Source organism: Trachemys scripta, chromosome 6, assembly GCF_013100865.1.
Source record: "Trachemys scripta elegans isolate TJP31775 chromosome 6, CAS_Tse_1.0, whole genome shotgun sequence".
NCBI classification, from domain to species: Eukaryota; Metazoa; Chordata; order Testudines; family Emydidae; genus Trachemys; species Trachemys scripta.
This window is the reverse complement of record NC_048303.1, coordinates 35400438-35420312: the sequence shown is the minus strand read 5'-3', so window position 1 is coordinate 35420312 and position 19875 is coordinate 35400438. Positions and strand designations below refer to the sequence as shown.

Here is a 19875-nt window from a genome sequence, read left to right as displayed (position 1 = left end):
ATTGTTCTAAATCTTGATCCCTGCAATTTTATTTTCCTGAGTTCACTTGTAATGACAGTGAGCTCTGGAAACCTAAAAGGGATGAGACTCTCAGCGATAAGGACACTAATAGGAGCAGATATCCAATTATAGTTCCTCAACAACCACTAGAGATTATAATATGCTATCTTAAATAGTTCACCAATTCTCAAGATCTCATTAAATTGAAATGTATTTAGGAGTCTGAAGATGAAATCAAACAAGACCTGTGTTGCAAGATACTATCTAAATTCCCTGAAGTGTTGATCTGACCTAGATTACTACTGGAACAAAGGGTACGTCTTCACTTACCGGAGGGTCCGGCGGCAGGCAATCAATGTTCTGGGATCGATTTATCGCGTCTGGTTTAGACGCGATAAATTGATCCCGGAAGTGCTCGCCGTCAACACCGGTACTCCAGCTCGGCGAGAGGAGTACGCGGCATCGACGGAGGAGCCTCCCTGCCGCGTCTGGACCCGCGCTAAGTTCGGACTAAGGTATTTCGAATTCAGCTACGTTATTAACGTAACTGAATTTGCGTACCTTAGTCCGAAGTGGGGGGTTAGTGGGGACCTGGCCAAAGACTGTGTGGTTAGCAACATACTAAAATAGTAAAATTTTGTGGCACTTAAGTCATAGTTGTGATTTAACATTACCATTAGCAAATAATTGTTAAAGACCCCAATCCTGCAAACTTGTGCATATAATATGGAGTCCCATTTAAGTCAGCAGAACTCAACAGGGTCATAACTATTTGTAGAGTCAGGCCCTAAAATAATAGTTAAATGTCAAAGCCTACATTTTCAAGAGTGACTACAGATTTTGGTGTCTCAATATTTGGGTGCCCAACTTGAGACACATCAAAATAGCTTGGTTTTGAGAGGGCAGATGATCAGCACTTTCTGAAAATCAGCCCCAAGAGGGTTCAAATTGGTCACTCAGAAATGGAGGCACCAAAATTACTGGTCTGTAGTAGTTTGGGGCCGAGGTTCGGCCCTCAGCGGGGCTGTGGGGTATCCCACCGCCTCGCTCTGGTCCGGCGGCAGTCTGGGACCGCAGACCCACAGTTAGGGGCTCAGGCCCGTAAGCAGGGGCTGAGCCAAGAGGTCAGGATGCAGGCCCTTAAGCAAGGGCTGAGGCAAAGTCTATAGCAGCCCAGGCCCTAAGTCAGGGCGGGGCAGCAAGCAAATAGTCAGTAACCCAGGCCTTTAAGCAGGGGACTGGGTCAGGGTTTGTAGCAGCCCCCAGCCTCTCTAGGCCAGGGAAAAAGGGAGGAGTCTGCCACCCAAGGAGTGGGTGGCAGGGGGGACACAGGCCCTCCCACTCCACTACGTCCCAGCCCGGGGCCCTAGCAGCGACAGAAACTTGCTGCTGTCAGTGGGGATCCTGGCCGCAACACACCGACATCGGCTCTGGCAGTGCAGCAGCCAGACTGGGGTCGGCTGTCCCTGGGCTACTTCCACACTCCCCCTCGTATGGTACCTGGGCCATCTTAGTGTCGTCAGTGCTCTCCATCAGCATTGGCTCCTCTGGGTACCTGGCACGGGGCAGGCTCGGCCAGTCCTCCTTGGGGTACCTGGCACGGGGCAGGCTCGGCCAGTCCTCCTTGGGGTACCTGGCACGGGGCAGGCTTGGCCAGTCCTCCTCGGGGTACCTGGCACGGGGCAGGCTCGACTGGCCTGGTGAGGCAGCAGGCCACTTGAGGCCAGCGGCTGTTTCCCAAGCGGGAGCTCGGCCACGGACATCTGCTCTCTCTCTGCCGGCCTGGGCTCCACTGAGCTCTGCAGGTGGGCTTTATACTTCCGGGTCGGGGCCGTGACCTCTGAGGGGCGGGCGCCGGACCCGGTGGCTCCGCCCACGTTGGTATTGGGGAGGTTCGGCCCTCAGCAGGGCTGTGGGGTATCCCACCGCCTCGCTACATGGTCGCTTTTGAAAACTTAGACCCAGTAGTTTAATAATAATAATTAAAAAAAAAAACACCTGGTCAACTAGTATCAAATCAACAATACACTGCTGACCCTAACCAGTGCAATTCTATTATTGTATTATAGGAGCCATCCTGATGTACACAAATTCAGCGTAGAGACAGTTCAGTGGTACCCTCGTGACACTGGCATGTTTACATCAAGCTCATTTGATAAAACACTGAAAATATGGGATACAAACACATTACAAGTAAGTCATTTCTAATCATTTTCATAACTTCTTATGCATTCGACGTTGGGATATACTGAGCACCAGTTTTAAGGGGTAGTGTTTCTGAAATTCCCACTGAGCTCAGTGAGAGTTGCTCAGCATTTTGAAGGATGAAAAATGTCAGGTTGGTAGCATTCAAAACTGTAGGTACGTAATACAAGGGCAGAAGTTTAGGCACTCCCATACTTGCCAGCATGCTTCAGCCTTGTTTTAGAAACCACTTGTATGTTACCCATAATATGGTAGTTCAGAGTCTTCGTGATTGCTTGGTTTTTCTGCTTAGCCTGCCAATAAGAATGTGACTTGTGATGATAGACTTTGTAGTATGCACATTTGTCCAGCAACAACTGGTCTGAGAGCATAATTTATTTCTCCTGAGGTGTTGAACACCTATTGAACAATATTAATTGTTGGTTATCATCTTATTTGCGTAGCATGGGTAGTGTACTATGGGAGCACATTTGTTATAATTATAAACAATATGAACATTGTCTTTGATGGTTTAAACCTTTTGCTATATTTGTGTGAGAGGATTTTATAAGCTTAAAACAATAGAACGAGGGAAACCATGAGGAGAAACACTAACCAATTTGTCATGACTTAAATAAAGTTTACATATTACAGCTATAAATCTGCTACTAAATTCTGTCCTCTAATAGCTGATATATGAATTTTGGGCTGTGGTTAATCTCTTTTATTTCATGTATCAGTGGCCTTACATTGACATTGTTTGTTTGCCAAGAATATTGCCTATTGTGTCCTTGAGATGACAGAATCTCCAGTTTTCGTGATCTTCCTACCTTAATGCATGAGGCAATATTTCTATGATTAAATGAGATGTGAAAATTATTATTTTCTAAACCTTTTTAAAAGTGTAATGTTGAGATGTATAGCTTTGTTTTTGTGGAGGGAGGAGGTAGTGTTCCTGTTTTGTTGTTTAAAGTGTGTTGTGTGCTTAGCAAGAACCAGATACTGCTTTAGACCATCCTCTTAGAATGAGTTACAAAAACAGTATATAAAGGACATTTGGTGTACAAACTGCTACAAAACGGTATATATCCAAAACATTTGAGTTCATTCTTTAAAATAAAAAGCAATTTTAAACTATTTTTTAAAAAAGAAATATAACAAAAATGAAATTACCTGACATTGTCCACAACTTTAAAGATGAAGTCCCAAATTTAAACTGTAAATTTAAGCTGCATCTGAAGAAGTGAGATTTTTACCCACGAAAGTTTATGCCCAAATAAATCTGTTAGTCTTTAAAGGTGCCACCAGACTCCTTGTTGTTTTTGTAGATACAGACTAACACGGCTACCCCCTGAAATTTAAACTGTTGTACTTCGTAATTGTTAAAATGTCAGAAGGACACAATGTGCCACTGAACATAAACCCTCACATTAAACCAGTGCTTCCCAAACCATGAGCTGTGGCTTCCTTGGTGAACCATGAAAGTTCATGCGGGAGCCTTCAGTGTTTGGGGGGGGGGGGGGGATTTTAATCAATAATGCCCATTTTTTTGTTTGTTTCTAATTAGACTATTAACTAGGCTTAAAAATCCCCTATTAGGCTGATTTACAGCTTAATATTTAGCTAGGCTTAAATGGATCGTGTCTTATATGCTGCTGCTGTTAGGCTGGAAGCCTGTTGTGCCCTCTGCTCCTGCAGGGGACCTTCACCAGAGAGACTTCCTGCTGAAGGAAGCATTCAGCAGGAAGCCTCTTGGCTGAAAGCCCTTGGTGGTACAGAGGGCAAAGGGTGCTCCCTGCCCACTCTTCTGGCACTAGCAGATGGTTGAGGGGTGGAGGGAGAGAGAGGTGGGTCTTTTCTTTATAATAGAATGATTTTGACCAAGTACTAAGTCTTACATGTGGCAAATCTTCAGCTGAAGATGAAGATTTTAATAAAGTTAAACAGAAAAGGAGGAAAAGTAGGCAATATGATGATAGTTACTCTGTTTGGATTTTGTGTCTCAGTATTACTGCAGAAAGTTCACAGCCACAATGTGTCCTTTGTTTTCAAGTGTTAGTAAATGAAAGTATGAAGCCCGGGAAACTACAGAGACATTTAGAAACTAAACCCCTGGAATTAGTAAACAAGAGCCCCAAACTTTTCTTTCAGAAACCAGAAGAGTAAAAACAAACAAAGAAGTCATGTCTAAAGAAGCAACTGTTCTTCAAAAGCCTTAGGCTCATCTTGTGTTATAGCCATGTGAATTACAAAATGCAAGCAGGCACACACCATTGGCAAGACACTTCCACTTCCACCAGCAATAGTCATATGAAGAATTAAATTGGGGAACAAGCAGTCATGGCACTGAAAACATTCCCATGTCAAATAATACTATCCATTGATGCACTGATGACCTTGCAGAAAATGTTTAGGACCAGTTGGTAGAACAAGTGAAGAAGTCAATATTTTTCACCATAGTTTGATGAATCCACTGACTCAGTTTCTGTGTTGTATGAGATTTGTCAAAGCAAGTTCAATAGTTGAAGAATTTTTATTTTGCAAAGAAACCCTGAACAACCAGTGAGGAAATATTCAAGATCCTTGATAAATTCATGGTGGATGAAGGTGTTAATTGGACACTGTGAGGTGTGCTGTGCTGTGTGGTGAGGCAGCAGCTGTGGCCGGTAAGAACAGTGGGGTTGCAGCACGAGTAAAGAAAGTGGCATCATTTGGACACACTGAACGATTCATCACCAGGCATCAGCATTGAAAAAGTTGTGTCCTGAAGTACATAGGCCTTCAGTGGTGGTGTTAATTTTATGAAATCCCAGGTAGTGAACACACAGTGTTTTAGTGTGCAAAGAGATAGGCTGTAACCATACTCAGCTTCCGTTTCACGGTAAAGTCATGTGGTTATCTTATGGGAAAGTGTTAGAATACATCTTTGAATTGCCTGGCAAAATCAGAAATTTTCTTCTTCGGAAAACAGATCTTGCAGATAACATGAGTAATATGGATTTCTTGACTATATTAGCTTACCTGGTGGATATATCAGGCAAATTAAATGCACTGAGCCTAACACTTCAAGGTAGGAATACAAATATACTAGATATGAAACATAAAATTGGGGGATTCATGAACAAGCATTGTCTGGAGGTGCCATGTGGAAAAGGAAATTACTGAGATGTTTCCAGTGTTCTAAAACTTTTTAAATAGAGTGAAAGTGATAATATTTGGTCTTTAATAGCATTTTTAACTCATTTATGGAATCATAGGGTCAGAAGGGACTGCAAATTTTTTTTGTTTGGATAATATTCCTATTTTGATGAATATTTTCCTGGAATTGAACATGAATCTGTGGATACCAACTGGATTCGAAACCCCTTCTCACTAATATTTGAATCCATTCCAACCTTTATTATCTCAACTTAAAAAAATATTAGAATTGTCAAGAGATCTTATTCAGAAGGCCAAGTTTTCAAATGTTACAGACCAGGAATTCTGGAGTTCTGTTGAGAGAGCGCCAAGAACTCTGTGGTATAGCTATGAAAATGCTGCTTCCTTTCACTTCCAGTTTTCTCTGAGTCTTAAGTAGTCAGCAACAATTTTTGTGAAAACTAAACACAGAAGTAATTTAAATGTCTAAAATGACTGGCGCTATCAGAGATTCAATAAAACATTGCACAACTATGTAGTTTTCAACAGGTCTGTTCTTCCCAATAAAATCTTAGGCTGCATCTACTCATGCCAAAAAATCCACATTTTCAAATTATAGTTTTAAAAACCCAGATTAAACCAGATTATGTAATAAACAAACAGTATGTAGTTGAATAAAATCACAGAACGGTCCAAACTCATGTCCTTATTTGGTTGTGAGGAGCCACCAAGCTTTAAAATATCGATAAGGGGGACACAGTACTAAACAATTCAGGAACCGTGACAATAATGCAGCATTGATGTTGAAAAATTGAGGACACTGGTAAGGAAATTTGAAAAGTCAAGGTTCTTAATGGTAATATTATCAGTTTTCTTGCACATAGTGTGTATTTGGTGGCTTATATTGTAGTATGTAAACAATAAAACAGAGGTGATTTCAGGAACTTGTCAACATAGCTCTTGAGTCCCAACAGAAAATGGGGAGAAAAATATATAAAATAAGGGACCAACTTTAAAATTAAGGTGACACTTCAATTTAGCCACTCACTATTGCCTTTTGTTTATATCCTTTGTTTTTTGAGGTAGCATGTTTTGTATTTGATTACAAGAGGTATTAGCTCTCTTTCCTATTATCACTGATTTTCATTTCCATACCCCCACCTTCTTCCTTGCTTTTTTTTCTTACTCCCTTTTTCCCCCTTGTCACTGTAATCAGAGCACTTTCTTCCAGGCTTTAGTACTCTTTGCCATGTTAGTTCCATGACCTGCCAGTGCTAAATGTCTAGTTCTGATAGCATGACTATTTGCATGATTAAGCACTTAGTCAGTAGAGCATGTGAGCAGCCTTGTAAACAGTAACTCTAACTTGAAAAATGCTTAACAATTTTAAAGAAGATTCAAATTCTCATTATGATATTAATCAAGGGGCAAAACTGATAGATGTTTTCTTTTAATTACCAGCCTGCAGATGTGTTTAATTTTGAGGGAACAGTTTATAGCCATCATATGTCTCCAGTTGCTACCAAGCACTGCTTAATAGCAGGTATGTATACGTTTTTAAGAAGTTCCTATCTATATTTGGGTTGTAGTAAGAGGCAAATGATTAAAAACTAGCTTTATTTTTCTATGACTTTTTACCTATGCAACAGTCTTGTCTATTTTCAAGCAAATAATATCAGACTTTGTGAAATTGAGGTCATTTTTTAAATAAAATCACTTCATTTGGGCTTATACTGTTTATGAAAGGAAAGTACCCCCTTTGCATTTCTGAAATGAGTAAACCACACACCACCGAGTTTGCATGGTTCAGCTAGTGTTTCTAAATACACACAACTCAGATTAATGCAGCTAAATCAGTATTTGGTCTTGAGATCTATTGGAGTTGAATGTGTACTGTATACTGTATGTATTTACTGTTGATTAATAAAAAAAAATCTTTAGAGAAGGGACCATATTCTTAATTCATAAATCTAGAAAAAAGAGCAGCCTTGTTTCCCCTATAACAGCGGTTCTCAAATTGTGGGTTGGGACCCCAAAGTGGGTCCAGCCCTGTTTTAATGGGGTCGCCAGGGCTGGATTAGACTTGCTGGGGCCTGGGTCCAAAGCCAAAACCTGAAGACACCTGTCCTGGGCAGCAGGACTCAGGTTATAGGCCTCCTGCCTGGGGCTGAAGCCCTTAGGCTTTGGCTTTGGCCACCCTGCCTGGGGTGGTGGGGCCCGGGTTTTGACTTTGGTCCCCACACCTGGGGCAGCAGGGCTCAGGCTTCGGTCCCTCCTCCTGCGGTCTTGTAATAATTTTTGTTGTCGCAAAGGAAGTTTGAGAACTCCTGCCCAACAACCTTTAAGTATATTGTTAATGTGGGAAATTTAGTAGAATTGTATGCAGAAACTTTGAAAATATAAATCTATTGTAGTTGCAATACATTTTTAAAAATCTATTTGGTAATTTTATCAGTTCAAATGTGTGTGAAATCTTATGAAGCTGATAGTTTCTTTACATCTTCGTAGTTAGACTTGTTAGACTTTTTATTCCTTGTTAAGAGTTGGGGTTTTTTTTACATTGTCTTGTTTTTCTTGTTACAGTTGGTACCAAAAGCCCCAAAGTACAGCTTTGTGACTTGAAGTCTGGATCCTGTTCTCAAATTCTGCAGGGTACTTCTTAGTCTGAAACATAATTTTTAAACAATAAATACTTTGAGTAAACCAGCCATTGTAACGAAACACTATCCAGCCAGTGTAAAGAAACACTATAAATAATGTGTTCTGTGTAAGTAACGTGACTGATGTGTTTAGTAGTAGTTGTAAAAATTACACAGTGAAAAAGGTTCTTCTGTGTATTATTCTAGTGCTATTGAATTGGAGAACACAAATACTATTTAAAGAACAGCTATCATTTTAGGTCTATGGGCATTTTCATAATAAACCCTGATTTCTGGAGTACTAGTTAGTCTTAAATCATTCTAGTGTAACTAGACGTGTGAGAAACCAGTTTGGAGGGAAATTAGTTTATACGTTTAAAATTATAAAAGCATGTTCAAAGGTATTTCTGTTTGCATAACTCAGACTTCAAATCAAAATATTAATTAGCTGAGCAAAAGTGTTATCTAGTTAGTGTAGTTTATTTTTAAAAACAAATTATGAATTTTTGAGATATGAAAGTTTTAAGAGACTTCTGGGGGCTTTTTAATTTATCGTTCTATAAAAAGGTAAATTCCATTTAGCATCCCTTGAGGATAAGGGGCCCTATTTTCAGCTGGTGAAAATCAACACAGTTGTACCAATTTACACCATCTGACGTTCTGACTCAGTATAGATTAATATTTGTTTAAATGTTGTTTTAGGACCTCCAGGAATGTTGTACTTGTGTTCATGAAGATTGTGTGTGTGTGTGTGTGTGTGTGTGTGTGTGTGTGTGTGTGTGTGCTTTTTTTACAAAACCTTAATATTTTTAAACAAAATATCCTCTAGAGATTTTGTATGGATGTACTTTCTTTAAGACTCTTTGGCTTCAGAGGCTTGGGGAGTAAGATATTACTCGACATAAGGATAGCAGTATCTGAACCTTGAAGTTTATCTAATAATATTAGGAGGCCCTAGGGCTTTATGCTCTGGAAAGTCTTGGTGTTTGAGTTGGTTGTGGGTAATTGAAATGAAACACGATCAGGGAAATATAAATGTTAAAATGTTGAGTGTACTCGTATAGATGTACAGAAGGAAGTGGTGTAAATAACTCTTAGTTATGAGGCCAAAGATGTATGTATATGATCTAACCTACTTTTTATCAATCCCATTATTTGCTCGCTCATGCCCATTTTATTATAAGTGGCATAGTAGCAACCCTACACACCTCTACCCTGATATAATGCGACCCGATATAACATGAATTCGGATATAACGCAGTAAAGCAGCGCCCGGGGGGGGGGCGCTGCACACTCCAGCGGATCAAAGCAAGTTCGATATAACGCGCTTTCACCTATAACGCGGTAAGATTTTTTTGGCTCCCGAGGACAGCGTTATATTGGGGTAGAGGTGTATTTAGATTGCGTAACACTTTTTATTGTTTATAGTTTTTCTAGACATCTTTTTGAGGAGCTCAAAACCCACTATGATTTGTTAATAAATGTATTATATCACCACTCAATAAACAGTGCATGATCCTCATGCTGCTAAGAGACCAAAATAAAGCACACACTTAACTTCAAATTTGGGATGTTGGCAAGAAGTAGAATAAATAATCTAGATATAAGATCTGCTATACATACATACATACATTTTTTTTAATCTACTGTAAAACACGGTGAAATAGCTCAATAAAAACTGGCATTAAATTGATTTTTACATTTGTGTATTTTAAATGTTGTTAAAAATTCTGTATGTGCTATTCTTTTGCTAGCATAGCTGTGGAATGATGAAGTCGTCTGGGCTAGTAAAGTATAGAGAGGTAAACTTAGTATTCTTCAAAAAGAACAGGAGTACTTGTGGCACCTTAGAGACTAACAAATTTATTAGAGCATAAGCTTTCGTGGACTACAGCCCACTTCTTCGGATGCATATAGAATGGAACATATATTGAGGAGATATATATACACATGTTCCATTCTATATGCATCCGAAGAAGTGGGCTGTAGTCCACGAAAGCTTATGCTCTAATAAATTTGTTAGTCTCTAAGGTGCCACAAGTACTCCTGTTCTTTTTGCGGATACAGACTAACACGGCTGCTAATCTGAAACTTAGTATTCTTCATATCATTTTCAGCTGAATGCATTCTTACCCAAGCAAAGGAAGAAAAAAAAAAGGTAAACTGCCAATAATCCAAAATAAGGAACACTCTTCCCATAAACTCCAAATTAATACCAGAATATTGATGGTAGTTGTAAATTGATAGATATATCCAAGAGAAATGCAATTGAACTAATGCTACTTTTACTTCTATCAGAAAAGTTGTTTATCAATAAGTTACCTGAAATTTCTCATGGTACCATATTTCTAGGTCACAGGCAAGAAGTGCTGGCAGTGGCCTGGTCCCCGCATCATGAGTATGTCCTGGCAACTGCAAGGTAAAAACTATTTCTGTAATATAAATAAGCAGTAAAATGGCTTATAGAAAGCATTGTAAACTGACTTATTTAGAAAAAATATTTTGACGACATCCATAAAGTTTAATATGCATTTGAGGTAAAGGTCTGCATTAGTATTTATACTACCATGATACTGTAGATCCTAGATGGAAAAAATTGGATTGAAGAGCTATCCAAATGGTGCACACAGGGTTGGTCTACACCAGATGTGCGTAAACTATGGTGGGACCATCCTGTCCTGCCCCTGAGCTCCTGGCCAGGGAGCCTAGTCCCTGGCCCCTCCTCTGCTGTCACCCCTCCCCCGCAGCCACTCCGTTGCGCGGGCCGCACTCTGGCCCGCTGCTCCTGCTGGGCAGCGTGCGGAGCGCAGCTGGCTCTGGCCAGGTGTCACGGCTGCGAGCTCCTGCTGCTGGTAAGGCGGCGGGGAGTGGGGGGTCAGTCAGGGAGGAGGGGACGGTTGGATGGGGTGGAGGTTCTGGGGGGGTGGTCAGGGGATGGGGAACAGGGTGGGTTGGGAGTGGGAGTCCCAGGAGGCCTGTCAGGGGGTGGGGATGTAGATAGGGGTCGGGAGGGCAGTCAGGGGACAGGGAGCAGGGAGGTCGGATGGGGGTGGGGGTCCCGGGAGGGGGCGGTCAGGGGACAAGGAGCAGGGGGGGTTGGATGGGTTGGGAGTTCTGAGGGGGACAGTCAAGGGGCAGGAAGTGGGAGACGACGGATAGGGGACGGGGGCCAGGCTGTTTGGGGAGGCACAGCCTTCCCTACCCGGCCCTCCATACAGTTGTGCAACCCCGATGTGGCCCTTGGACCAAAAAGTTTGCCCACACCGGTCTACACTTAAGTTATGTCAACATAGCTATGTTGGTCAGGGTGTGAAAAATAAACACCTTTGACTGACATAGCTCTGCCAAGAAAATCCCCAGTGTAGACGCAGCTACATCAATGTAGCTAATGTAATTCGGGAAGTGGTCTTAAATCGGCAGAAAATCACCTTTCGGTGTAGGCTGCATCTGTGCTAGAGGGCTGTTCTAGCCATAGTGTAGCTATATCCTAAGATTATAGGTTGAGTTTGTGCATGGGTGGCATGTATAAGAGACATGGGTTTGGTGGATGATGCAGAAGATGAGGTCATGGCACACGGATATAAGGGATGCAAGTGTCTTTTCATCTCTTTCTTCTCCCAGCCAATTATCTATGCAGATGGTAAAGTCCAGAAAGAAGTCTAGACCTGTAGGCATCTCAGACCAGTTCATCTTTGATTTCTTCCTGCAACCCCCGCCGGAATTGATACTAACGTGTCTCCTGTCAGCAGGCTGATAACTAGGGCCACCTTGGCCTGGTTAGAGACATAGATTTGGGGATGTATCTGAAACAGAAGCCGGCATTGGCTCATGAAACTTTGGAACTGCTGTCAGTTCCCATCTAACTGTTGGGGCAAAGGTATTGCAGGTCCCTGTTCAGGACAAGGCCCTGCAGATAGTGTTCACAGAGTGGTATTGTTAGTGCTGAGCAGCCTAGCTTGATCCTGCAGCCACTGGTTATCTCTTGTCAGCTGTGCAACTTGGGGCTGCCATGCTTGATTATCCATTTGGGCAAGTCCGATGCTTCTGGTGGCTATGGTGGTGGTGCCAGGTCCATCCTTCTTGCACTGGGCTTGGTCCCACAGGGTCGTGAGTGGCCAGACTAATAGTTGGAGCCAGAATCCACAGCCACAACACAGGAGTCAAAAGTTAGCTCGGTCAGGATACTGAGAGGTCAGAAGCAGGAGCCAAACTGTAGGTCAGGAATCACAAGTCAGATGCCAGGAGTCAAGCTGCGTCGGGATGCCAGGAAATCAGGCCAGGGGAGAAGGAAGCACAAGGCATTCAGTGCAGCAACATTTTTCTATAACAAATGTATTATTTTCATATCTCCAATATCATTTGTTACATCAGTAAATAATGACAGAATTTTTGAAAAGATTTTTTAATAGTAGATCTACTGTTTTGCAGAAATCTAATTCACTGTGGCTCTTTTAATGTAAAAAATCATTGAGTCTTGAGAGAGGCTTTGAGGTCTTCACTCTCAAAAAAATTAGAACTGAGTGTTGCTACCTCATTCTTTTCTTACCTTTCTACATCCTGTAATTCTCCTGTAATCCATAATTTGAATTGTTATGCATTTTTAGACAATGGGTAAAATTTTCAAAATGTCTTACATCATTTAGGCAATGCTGAAAATTCCTGCAAAGTTTGAGATTCTCAAAGTAAAGGTTTTCTCAGTACTTAAAATTAATGTAAAGTGCCTTCCATAACAGAAATGGGGAAAACACTAAGGAGAGTGTGTTGCAGAATGTGACACATTACTCTAAAGAACATGAATATTCCTATTGCTGTAATTTGAAATGCTCCTCTGTGGTTGAGTACATTTTTGCAGTTTAGATATTTTGGTTAGAGGTGAAACATTGTCATCTAAAGATGAGAAATGTTTGTCATCAAACCCATTTTCAATCAAAAGTTTTAGTCAGGAAAAGATTTGTCATCCAAAGCTTTAGATGACAAAATGTTAATAGAATTTTAGTCCAATAACACTTTAGATGACCCAGCATTTCATCTCTAAAACTGCAGATGTGACTAACAGGTTTAACATGAAATTTGTTTGTCATCTAAAGGTCAAAAGTTTTGCAGTCAGCAGTTTTAGATGCCAGTCACTTTTTTGTCAGCAAACTCATTTTCACTGGCATCTCTGATATACAGCTATCACCTAACTCAGAGAAATATATGTACCTAACTCTGATTATGAAAAACCTATGACAACAATCACAACAATGATCCATAGTTAATAATTTTCTTCTTTTTACCACAAAACAGTGTTCACATTTAAGTGGCTGAAAAATTGAGGTAATTTTTGATTGTTAAACCATAGATTGAGTCTTTGCCATACAATATTAATAATTCTAATCTTATTCTGAAATATTCTACACAGTTTCATTAATTCAGAAAAATTCCAGACAATGTGTCCATCAACCAAAATTTTATGGGAGAGGTTCAGAATATGCCTCTTAATGGAACGTTTGCAGCAATCTTATTTGTGGCATTGGAATCAGCTGAAGTCCAAAAAAGAGGGACATGCTCCCTCTTCTTCTCTTATTATCTTCTGCTCTCCATCTGCTCTTCTGATTCATCTGTACATAAATGTTTCCCAAAATTCAGTCAGTTGTGCCATCTGACTCGGTTACAACTACTTTAAATTCATCAAAATAAAAAACAGCAAACTAAAGTAACAAAATTAATCAATTTAGCATAGTGAGAGGTTCTTTCTTACAAGCTACATCCAGCACACTTATTCTTAGTATTATTCTGAACCAATGCTAGCTGCAGTTGCTTCCAAGTAACAAGTCTCTTTGAACTCTGCATTTAAGAATTTAAGGTACAATAGTCAGTCACCAGCATTCTTAAAGCACCATAAACCACAATAATAGATACTAGAAGTGCAAACCAAGCATAAAGAAATAAGAAAGAGACACACAAATGATCGTCTTCTAGTAACAACAGTTCAGAGTCAGCGTCAGAAGAAAAAGGGAAACCATGATAATCTGAACTGGCTGCCTTATAGAAAGAAATCTAGAACTGAATATATTCTCCATATTTGAGAGACAACTTAAAAAACTTCATGTAGATATCAGCAAACCCTCACAAGAGAAGAGTATTCTAGATGTATAGAATGTGGTAAAAGTTTCACTCAGAAGTAGTATTTTGAAATACACCAGCCAATCCACAAGAGGAAGGGAATATAATCTGATTTGTATATGGTTTGGGTATAAAATGTTATCTCATATTGCTTTATTAGATGATGATATGTACTGATGATGCACTGACAGCAAATTGGAGGAGCTATTATCTTCTTAATAGATGGCTTGTAGATTTGGACAATATAATATGATTTACTGAGAAAAGAAATATTAGCCAGGACACTGGGATTATCTCTTATAGCAGTATGTGAAATTGTTACTAGCTTTGAGCTTGCTGGGTGACTGACCAGGATTCCCTGATGATGTTTCAAAATAATAGAATACCAATTGTAAAATAACTGCATATAGAAAAATTATTAGTTAAAAACAAATAGTGGACATGACCAAGTGTCCAACTATTTTAGGAAGTAGCCAAAGAGGAGACATGTTCTATGGGTTTTTCCTAAACTGTCCACTTTGTCACTCGACAGAGGGGATTATGAGGCCTTTCATGCAAGGAGGAGCAGATTTAGAAAGATAAGCTAATGGAAAATGTATCATCAAACTAAAAAGATAAAGTTGTTTTTACAGAAAATCTCCCTAGCATCTTTCATTGTTGTGGATGCTTCATTGATCTCCCTGAGGTTTGCAGCTTATTTTATATCCACTAATGCAGCCTCAAGAAGATACCTCTGCTCTTGGAATACTTGCTTGTAGGCCAAACATCATGTCACCACTTATGTTCAGACCCCCCAAATATTTAGTGGGAAAGCTATTTAGAGGGCAGTTGAATAAGATTATAGCAAGGGCCGCAAAAGAAGCAAAATTAGCTGCAACCTGTGACAAATGTGGAGCTGATGTTATGAATGCTGCTATGTCATAACTGTATTAAAACAAAATGTGACCTAGTCAATGAGGGGAAGTTACTGTATATTGGACTTACTGGACATTTTGTGTGTTGCTGTATTACCTTTCCAGCAGATATCTGGCTAGTTAAAGTCCCCCAGTACTACAAGGTCTTGTGTTTTGGATGTTTCTATTGTTTGTTCCAGAAATGGCGCCGCCGCCGCCGCCTCCTCGTGGTTTTTTTTTTTTTTTTTTGCCCCCTTTATCTTCACCCAGAGACTTTCAGCTTGTCTGCCTCTCACCTCCTTCTGGATCTCTAAACAGGTATATGCATTCTTGATATACAAATGCAACTCTACTGCCCTTTTTCCCATGTCTGTCCTTCCTGAAAAGCTATACCTGTCTATTCCAATATTCCAGTCATGAGGTGTATCCCATCAAGTCTCTGTAATGCCCATTAACACAGAATTTAGAATGTGTACTAAAACTTCCAGTTCTTCCTGTTTTGGTTTTTTTGACATTGTAGGAACTTATGGGCCTAGAATAAGGGTCTGCAGGGTTTGAATCAGGTGATGCTTCTTCTTCACCACCAGGGGCCCAGGCAGGGCTGCCACCAAGAGGGACTGAGAGGCTTAGCTCTGGGGGATGTCCCACCTAGGGGGCATGAGCAACAGCCCTGCGTGATTTCCTGATTATCTGGTGTTCTCCATCTAAACCAGAAAGCCATTTCTGGGCATTGTCTGAACAATGCAGACCTCCAGTGTGCTTCTGCCTTAGACCCAGCTTGCCACTCTTTGGTGCGACTCACCTTGATTCTACACTTACGACTTTCGACGTAGGCTTGGCTCCTGATCCTGGTCACTGTGTCCAGCTTAAGACCACTGCTGACCTTCGTGAAAGATCCTGACCTGGTCCAACCCCAATTGTCATCTCTCTCTCTCAGTTTGGTAAGGGACTCTGACTGTAGTTTTAACCTGGCCTGGTCCTGCATTGTTGTCTGACCTTTGGCCCCAATACGGTGCAGCTCATTCCATGCTCATAGGCTGTCCAGAACTTGGCCTCAACTCCCATTCTCCTTGAATTTATGTATAAATATCTAAGATGTCAACCAGTTTCCCCTAGTGTTTTCCCTCTTGTTGCGCCTATGATTCTAGTCTAATTTTCCATATCCTCTGCAACTTCCAGCCCTGTGTCAAGGTCAAATTTTTTTGATTCTTACCTGTGGGCTTTTGTTTTGCCCTCTTTGAACATGGCTTAAAGCCCTCCTCAAGAGGTTGGTGAATTGGTACCCCAAGAATGTACTAACATTCCCCCTTTAATAGGGGACAGTGGGAAGAATCTAGAGGAAGGCAACACAATATTCCCAAATAAGCAACCTCCCAGCAAACATTCAGAGTTGTTATAAGACAATGACATCTTTCAAGGCTCTAGACGGAAATGACACAGCTGTTTTGCCGGGGGAGGAGGCTAGAGAGTAAAAGGGCTATAACACGGAAAAAGTTATTTGATTTTTGCAAAAGGGATTGAGTTGCTAGGGACTGTCCAGGATGCCGTCAATGAACTCTGACAGCGAGACAGGCTTGCACAGAGGGGCTCTTCAGAAGAGTCTATAGGAAGTTAGTTGTCAGGGGCTAGGTACCTGGTAAGCTTGCATGCTGATAGGGCTGCTTTATTCTTTATTGTTTTTAAGCTATTTTGTCTTTGAAATTTCATAGAATCATAGACTTTAAGGTCAGAAGGGACCATTATGATTGTCTAGTCTGACCTCCCGCACAACACAGGCCACAGAATCTCACCCACCCACTCCTGTATCAAACCCCTAACCTATGGCTGAGCTATTGAAGTCCTCAAATCGTGATTTAAAGAGTTCAAGGTGCAGAGAATCCTCTAGCAAGTTACCCTTGCCCCATGCTGCAGAGGAAGGCGAGAAAAACCCAGGGCCTCTGCCAATCTGTCCTGGAGGAAAATTCCTTCCCGACCCCAAATATGATGATCAGCTGAATCCTGAACATGGGGGCAAGACTCACCAGCCAGATACCCAGGAAAGAATTCTCTGTAGTAACTCAGATCCCACCCCGTCTAACATCCCATCACAGGCCATTGGGCATATTTACCGCTACTAGTCAAAGATCAATTAATTGCCAGAATTAGGCTATCCCATCTTACCATCCCCTCCATAAACTTACCAAGCTCAGTCTTGAAGCCAGATACGTCTTTTGCCCCCACAGCCCCCCTTGAAATGCTTTTGTTCTAAATGATACTTCGCTTTAAAAAGACTTTCTGACTTCTGTAGATACTCTGCCTCCAACTTCATGCCCCCCAGTGTTCAGGCATGGTGCCATGGGCAAATCCTGCCTTAATTTCCCCTCAGCTGGGTGTACCAGCCAGTCTAAATAGCTCTTTTGCATATCAAAGAGCACCCCCTTCAGAAAGCCTCATTTACTGACAACAGGAAATTACAGTAACATAAGCAAGACTTTATTCAGGCACCTTCAAGGTATCTGCTGTACTGGGGTCAGTCCAACTAGCTTTGGGGAGAACAGCCTCTGGATTTCTCCTTCAGGATACCTGTTCCCTTCATCCGGGGAACAGTCTCGGGCTCTTTCTCCCAGAATACTTCCCCCCCCCCCCCCCCCCCCCGGAACAGTCTCAGATCCCTTCCCTCAGGGTACTGCTGCTCCCTCAATCTGGGGAACAGTTTCTCTTCTGGAGCTCTCCCAGTTCTTTCCCCTGGGATACTCCTGTTCCGTTTTGGGGGATGATTTCCCTTTGGGGTTGCCTTCCTCTCACAAGCCTCTTCTCCCTAGAGACACCTTCCAGAGAGCATTCCCTCTGACTCAGCTCATTTTTATAGGATGTGGGGCTTCTCTACTAATTGACCATTAACCAGTTACCTGAGGCAAGCAGTTACTCCCAGGTAGGTCCTCAGAGGGCTGACATGGGCAAGCTAGGCCCTGACTCTCTCTCCTTTAAGAGCCAGTTGCCCCATGACAGCCTCTGATTACCACTGACATTGCCCTGGAGGGTCTAAGACTAAGTCATACCAGCTGAGGCAATCACTGTTAGTCCCAAGGGACTGTTGCCCAGGTTCTGCTCAGAGAATGGGAGAATCACAGGTGATGGTTAGAGGCCTGAGACCTGAAGGTGGCAAGGGGTGTGGAGGGTGAAAGAGGTCAGAGGTGCAGTTCACACAGTGACGCTGCTTTCTCTACGCAAAAGAATAAATGGACACAAATCTGACATCAGGAATCATAACATTTAAAAACCAGTAAGAGAACACTTCAACCTCTCTGGCCACTCAATAACAGATTTAAAGGTGGCAGTTTTGCAACAAAAAGCTTCAAAAACAGACTCCAGCGAGAAACTGCTGAACTTGAATTAATATGCAAACTAGATACTATCAATTTAGGCTTAAATAGAGACTGGGAATGGCTGATCCATTACACACATTGAATCTATTTCCCCATGTTAAGTATCCTCACACCTTCTTGTCAAACTGTCTTAAATGGGCTATCTTGATTATCACTACAAAAGTTTTTTTCTCCTGCTGACAATAGGTCATCTTAATTAATTAGCCTCTTAGAGTTGGTAGGGCAACTCCCACCTTTTCATGTTCTCTATATGCATATATATCTCCTCACTATATGTTCCATTCTATGCATCCGATGAAGTGGGCTATAGTCCATGAAAGCTTATGCTCAAATAAATTTGTTAGTCTCTAAGGTGCCACAAGTACTCCTGTTCTTTTTGCGGATACAGACTAACACGGCTGCTACAATGAAACCTGCTTTCACACAATACAAGCAGAGAAAGGTTTTCAGATTCTCACAAAAACACTAGATTCTGTAGATTTCATTGATGAAGGAAAGGTACTGGACATAACATAACGGATTCAAAAGAGGAAGAATGTCCCAGTGCTTGTCAGAGACTTGTTACATCTGTCAGCAGAAGCTTAAAGCTTTGCAAGGACATGACCAGGAAGTATGGGGTGCTGGGTGTACGTAATTTACCAGGGATACTCCATAGCACTGAATCAACTTTCCGGACCCAAGTTCGTGTCGTAACAGAAAAAACAGAATCTGACTGAGACAGTATATCATCTTTGACAGATTGCAGCAATAAAGAAGGTTCCTTTCTAAGGATGAGTATAGTTCACAATACTTCCTATTTTTATCATCACAAAGAGATCAGGAGGGATTATGTCACTCTTGACCCTCAGGACTCAGTATGAACCCTAACTGTACTAGCAATAATACCATGAATGCAAAATTTTGAATGAAACAAAGTTAGACTTTGACAGCAATCTCCTCCTAGGACTTTGTGATATATCTGATTCTGAAAGAAGTTTACTTAGTTATTCTTAAGAGGGAGACAGTATGAAGTTCCACCATTTTTTTTTTTTTCTTTTTCCTTTTCTTACAACGTTCACTTTTTTTGGGGGTCTAGCAACCAACCTATGCTAGCCCTTAATGCTTTAAGCAGAGAAACCATTATTATTGTTGTTACTTATTATGTAATTAGATTATGTGGTAGGACACTCGTAAAGACGGTACCTTCTGTGACAGATACGACAATATTCTGGACAAACTTTATGGATGTAAGATAAATATGACTGAATTAATTTCAGTGCTTTTGGAATCCATTTATTAAAAATGCAGTTGTTTGTGCTATTGTGGGATTGTATATTACCTCAGATATGCTAATATAATTCCTTCAGTTATCAGCCCTGGGAAGCCACCCACTGGAGAGGTTCACATATACTAGTCAAACTGAAGAACAGGAGTACTTGTGGCACCTTAGAGACTAACAAATTTATTAGAGCATAAGCTTTCGTGGACTACAGCCCACTAGTCCACGAAAGCTTATGCTCTAATAAATTTGTTAGTCTCTAAGGTGCCACAAGTACTCCTGTTCTTCTTTTT

The 19875-nt window shown here is 41.2% G+C and overlaps 1 protein-coding gene across 5 annotated transcripts in view; it reads left to right on the top strand.

Annotated features, from left to right (window-relative positions):
- ERCC8 (ERCC excision repair 8, CSA ubiquitin ligase complex subunit) overlaps positions 1-19875 on the top strand; it is a 60770-nt gene that overhangs the window by 7460 nt on the left and 33435 nt on the right. For 4 of the 5 annotated variants that reach the window (XM_034774435.1, XM_034774436.1, XM_034774437.1 and 1 more), the window contains 4 exons: positions 2070-2193; positions 6784-6865; positions 7906-7974; positions 10314-10380. In XM_034774435.1, the coding sequence (XP_034630326.1) occupies positions 2070-2193; positions 6784-6865; positions 7906-7974; positions 10314-10380 (342 nt within the window). The remainder of the gene's footprint in view (positions 1-2069; positions 2194-6783; positions 6866-7905; positions 7975-10313; positions 10381-19875) is intronic. The other variant, XM_034774434.1, reaches the window with a different exon arrangement.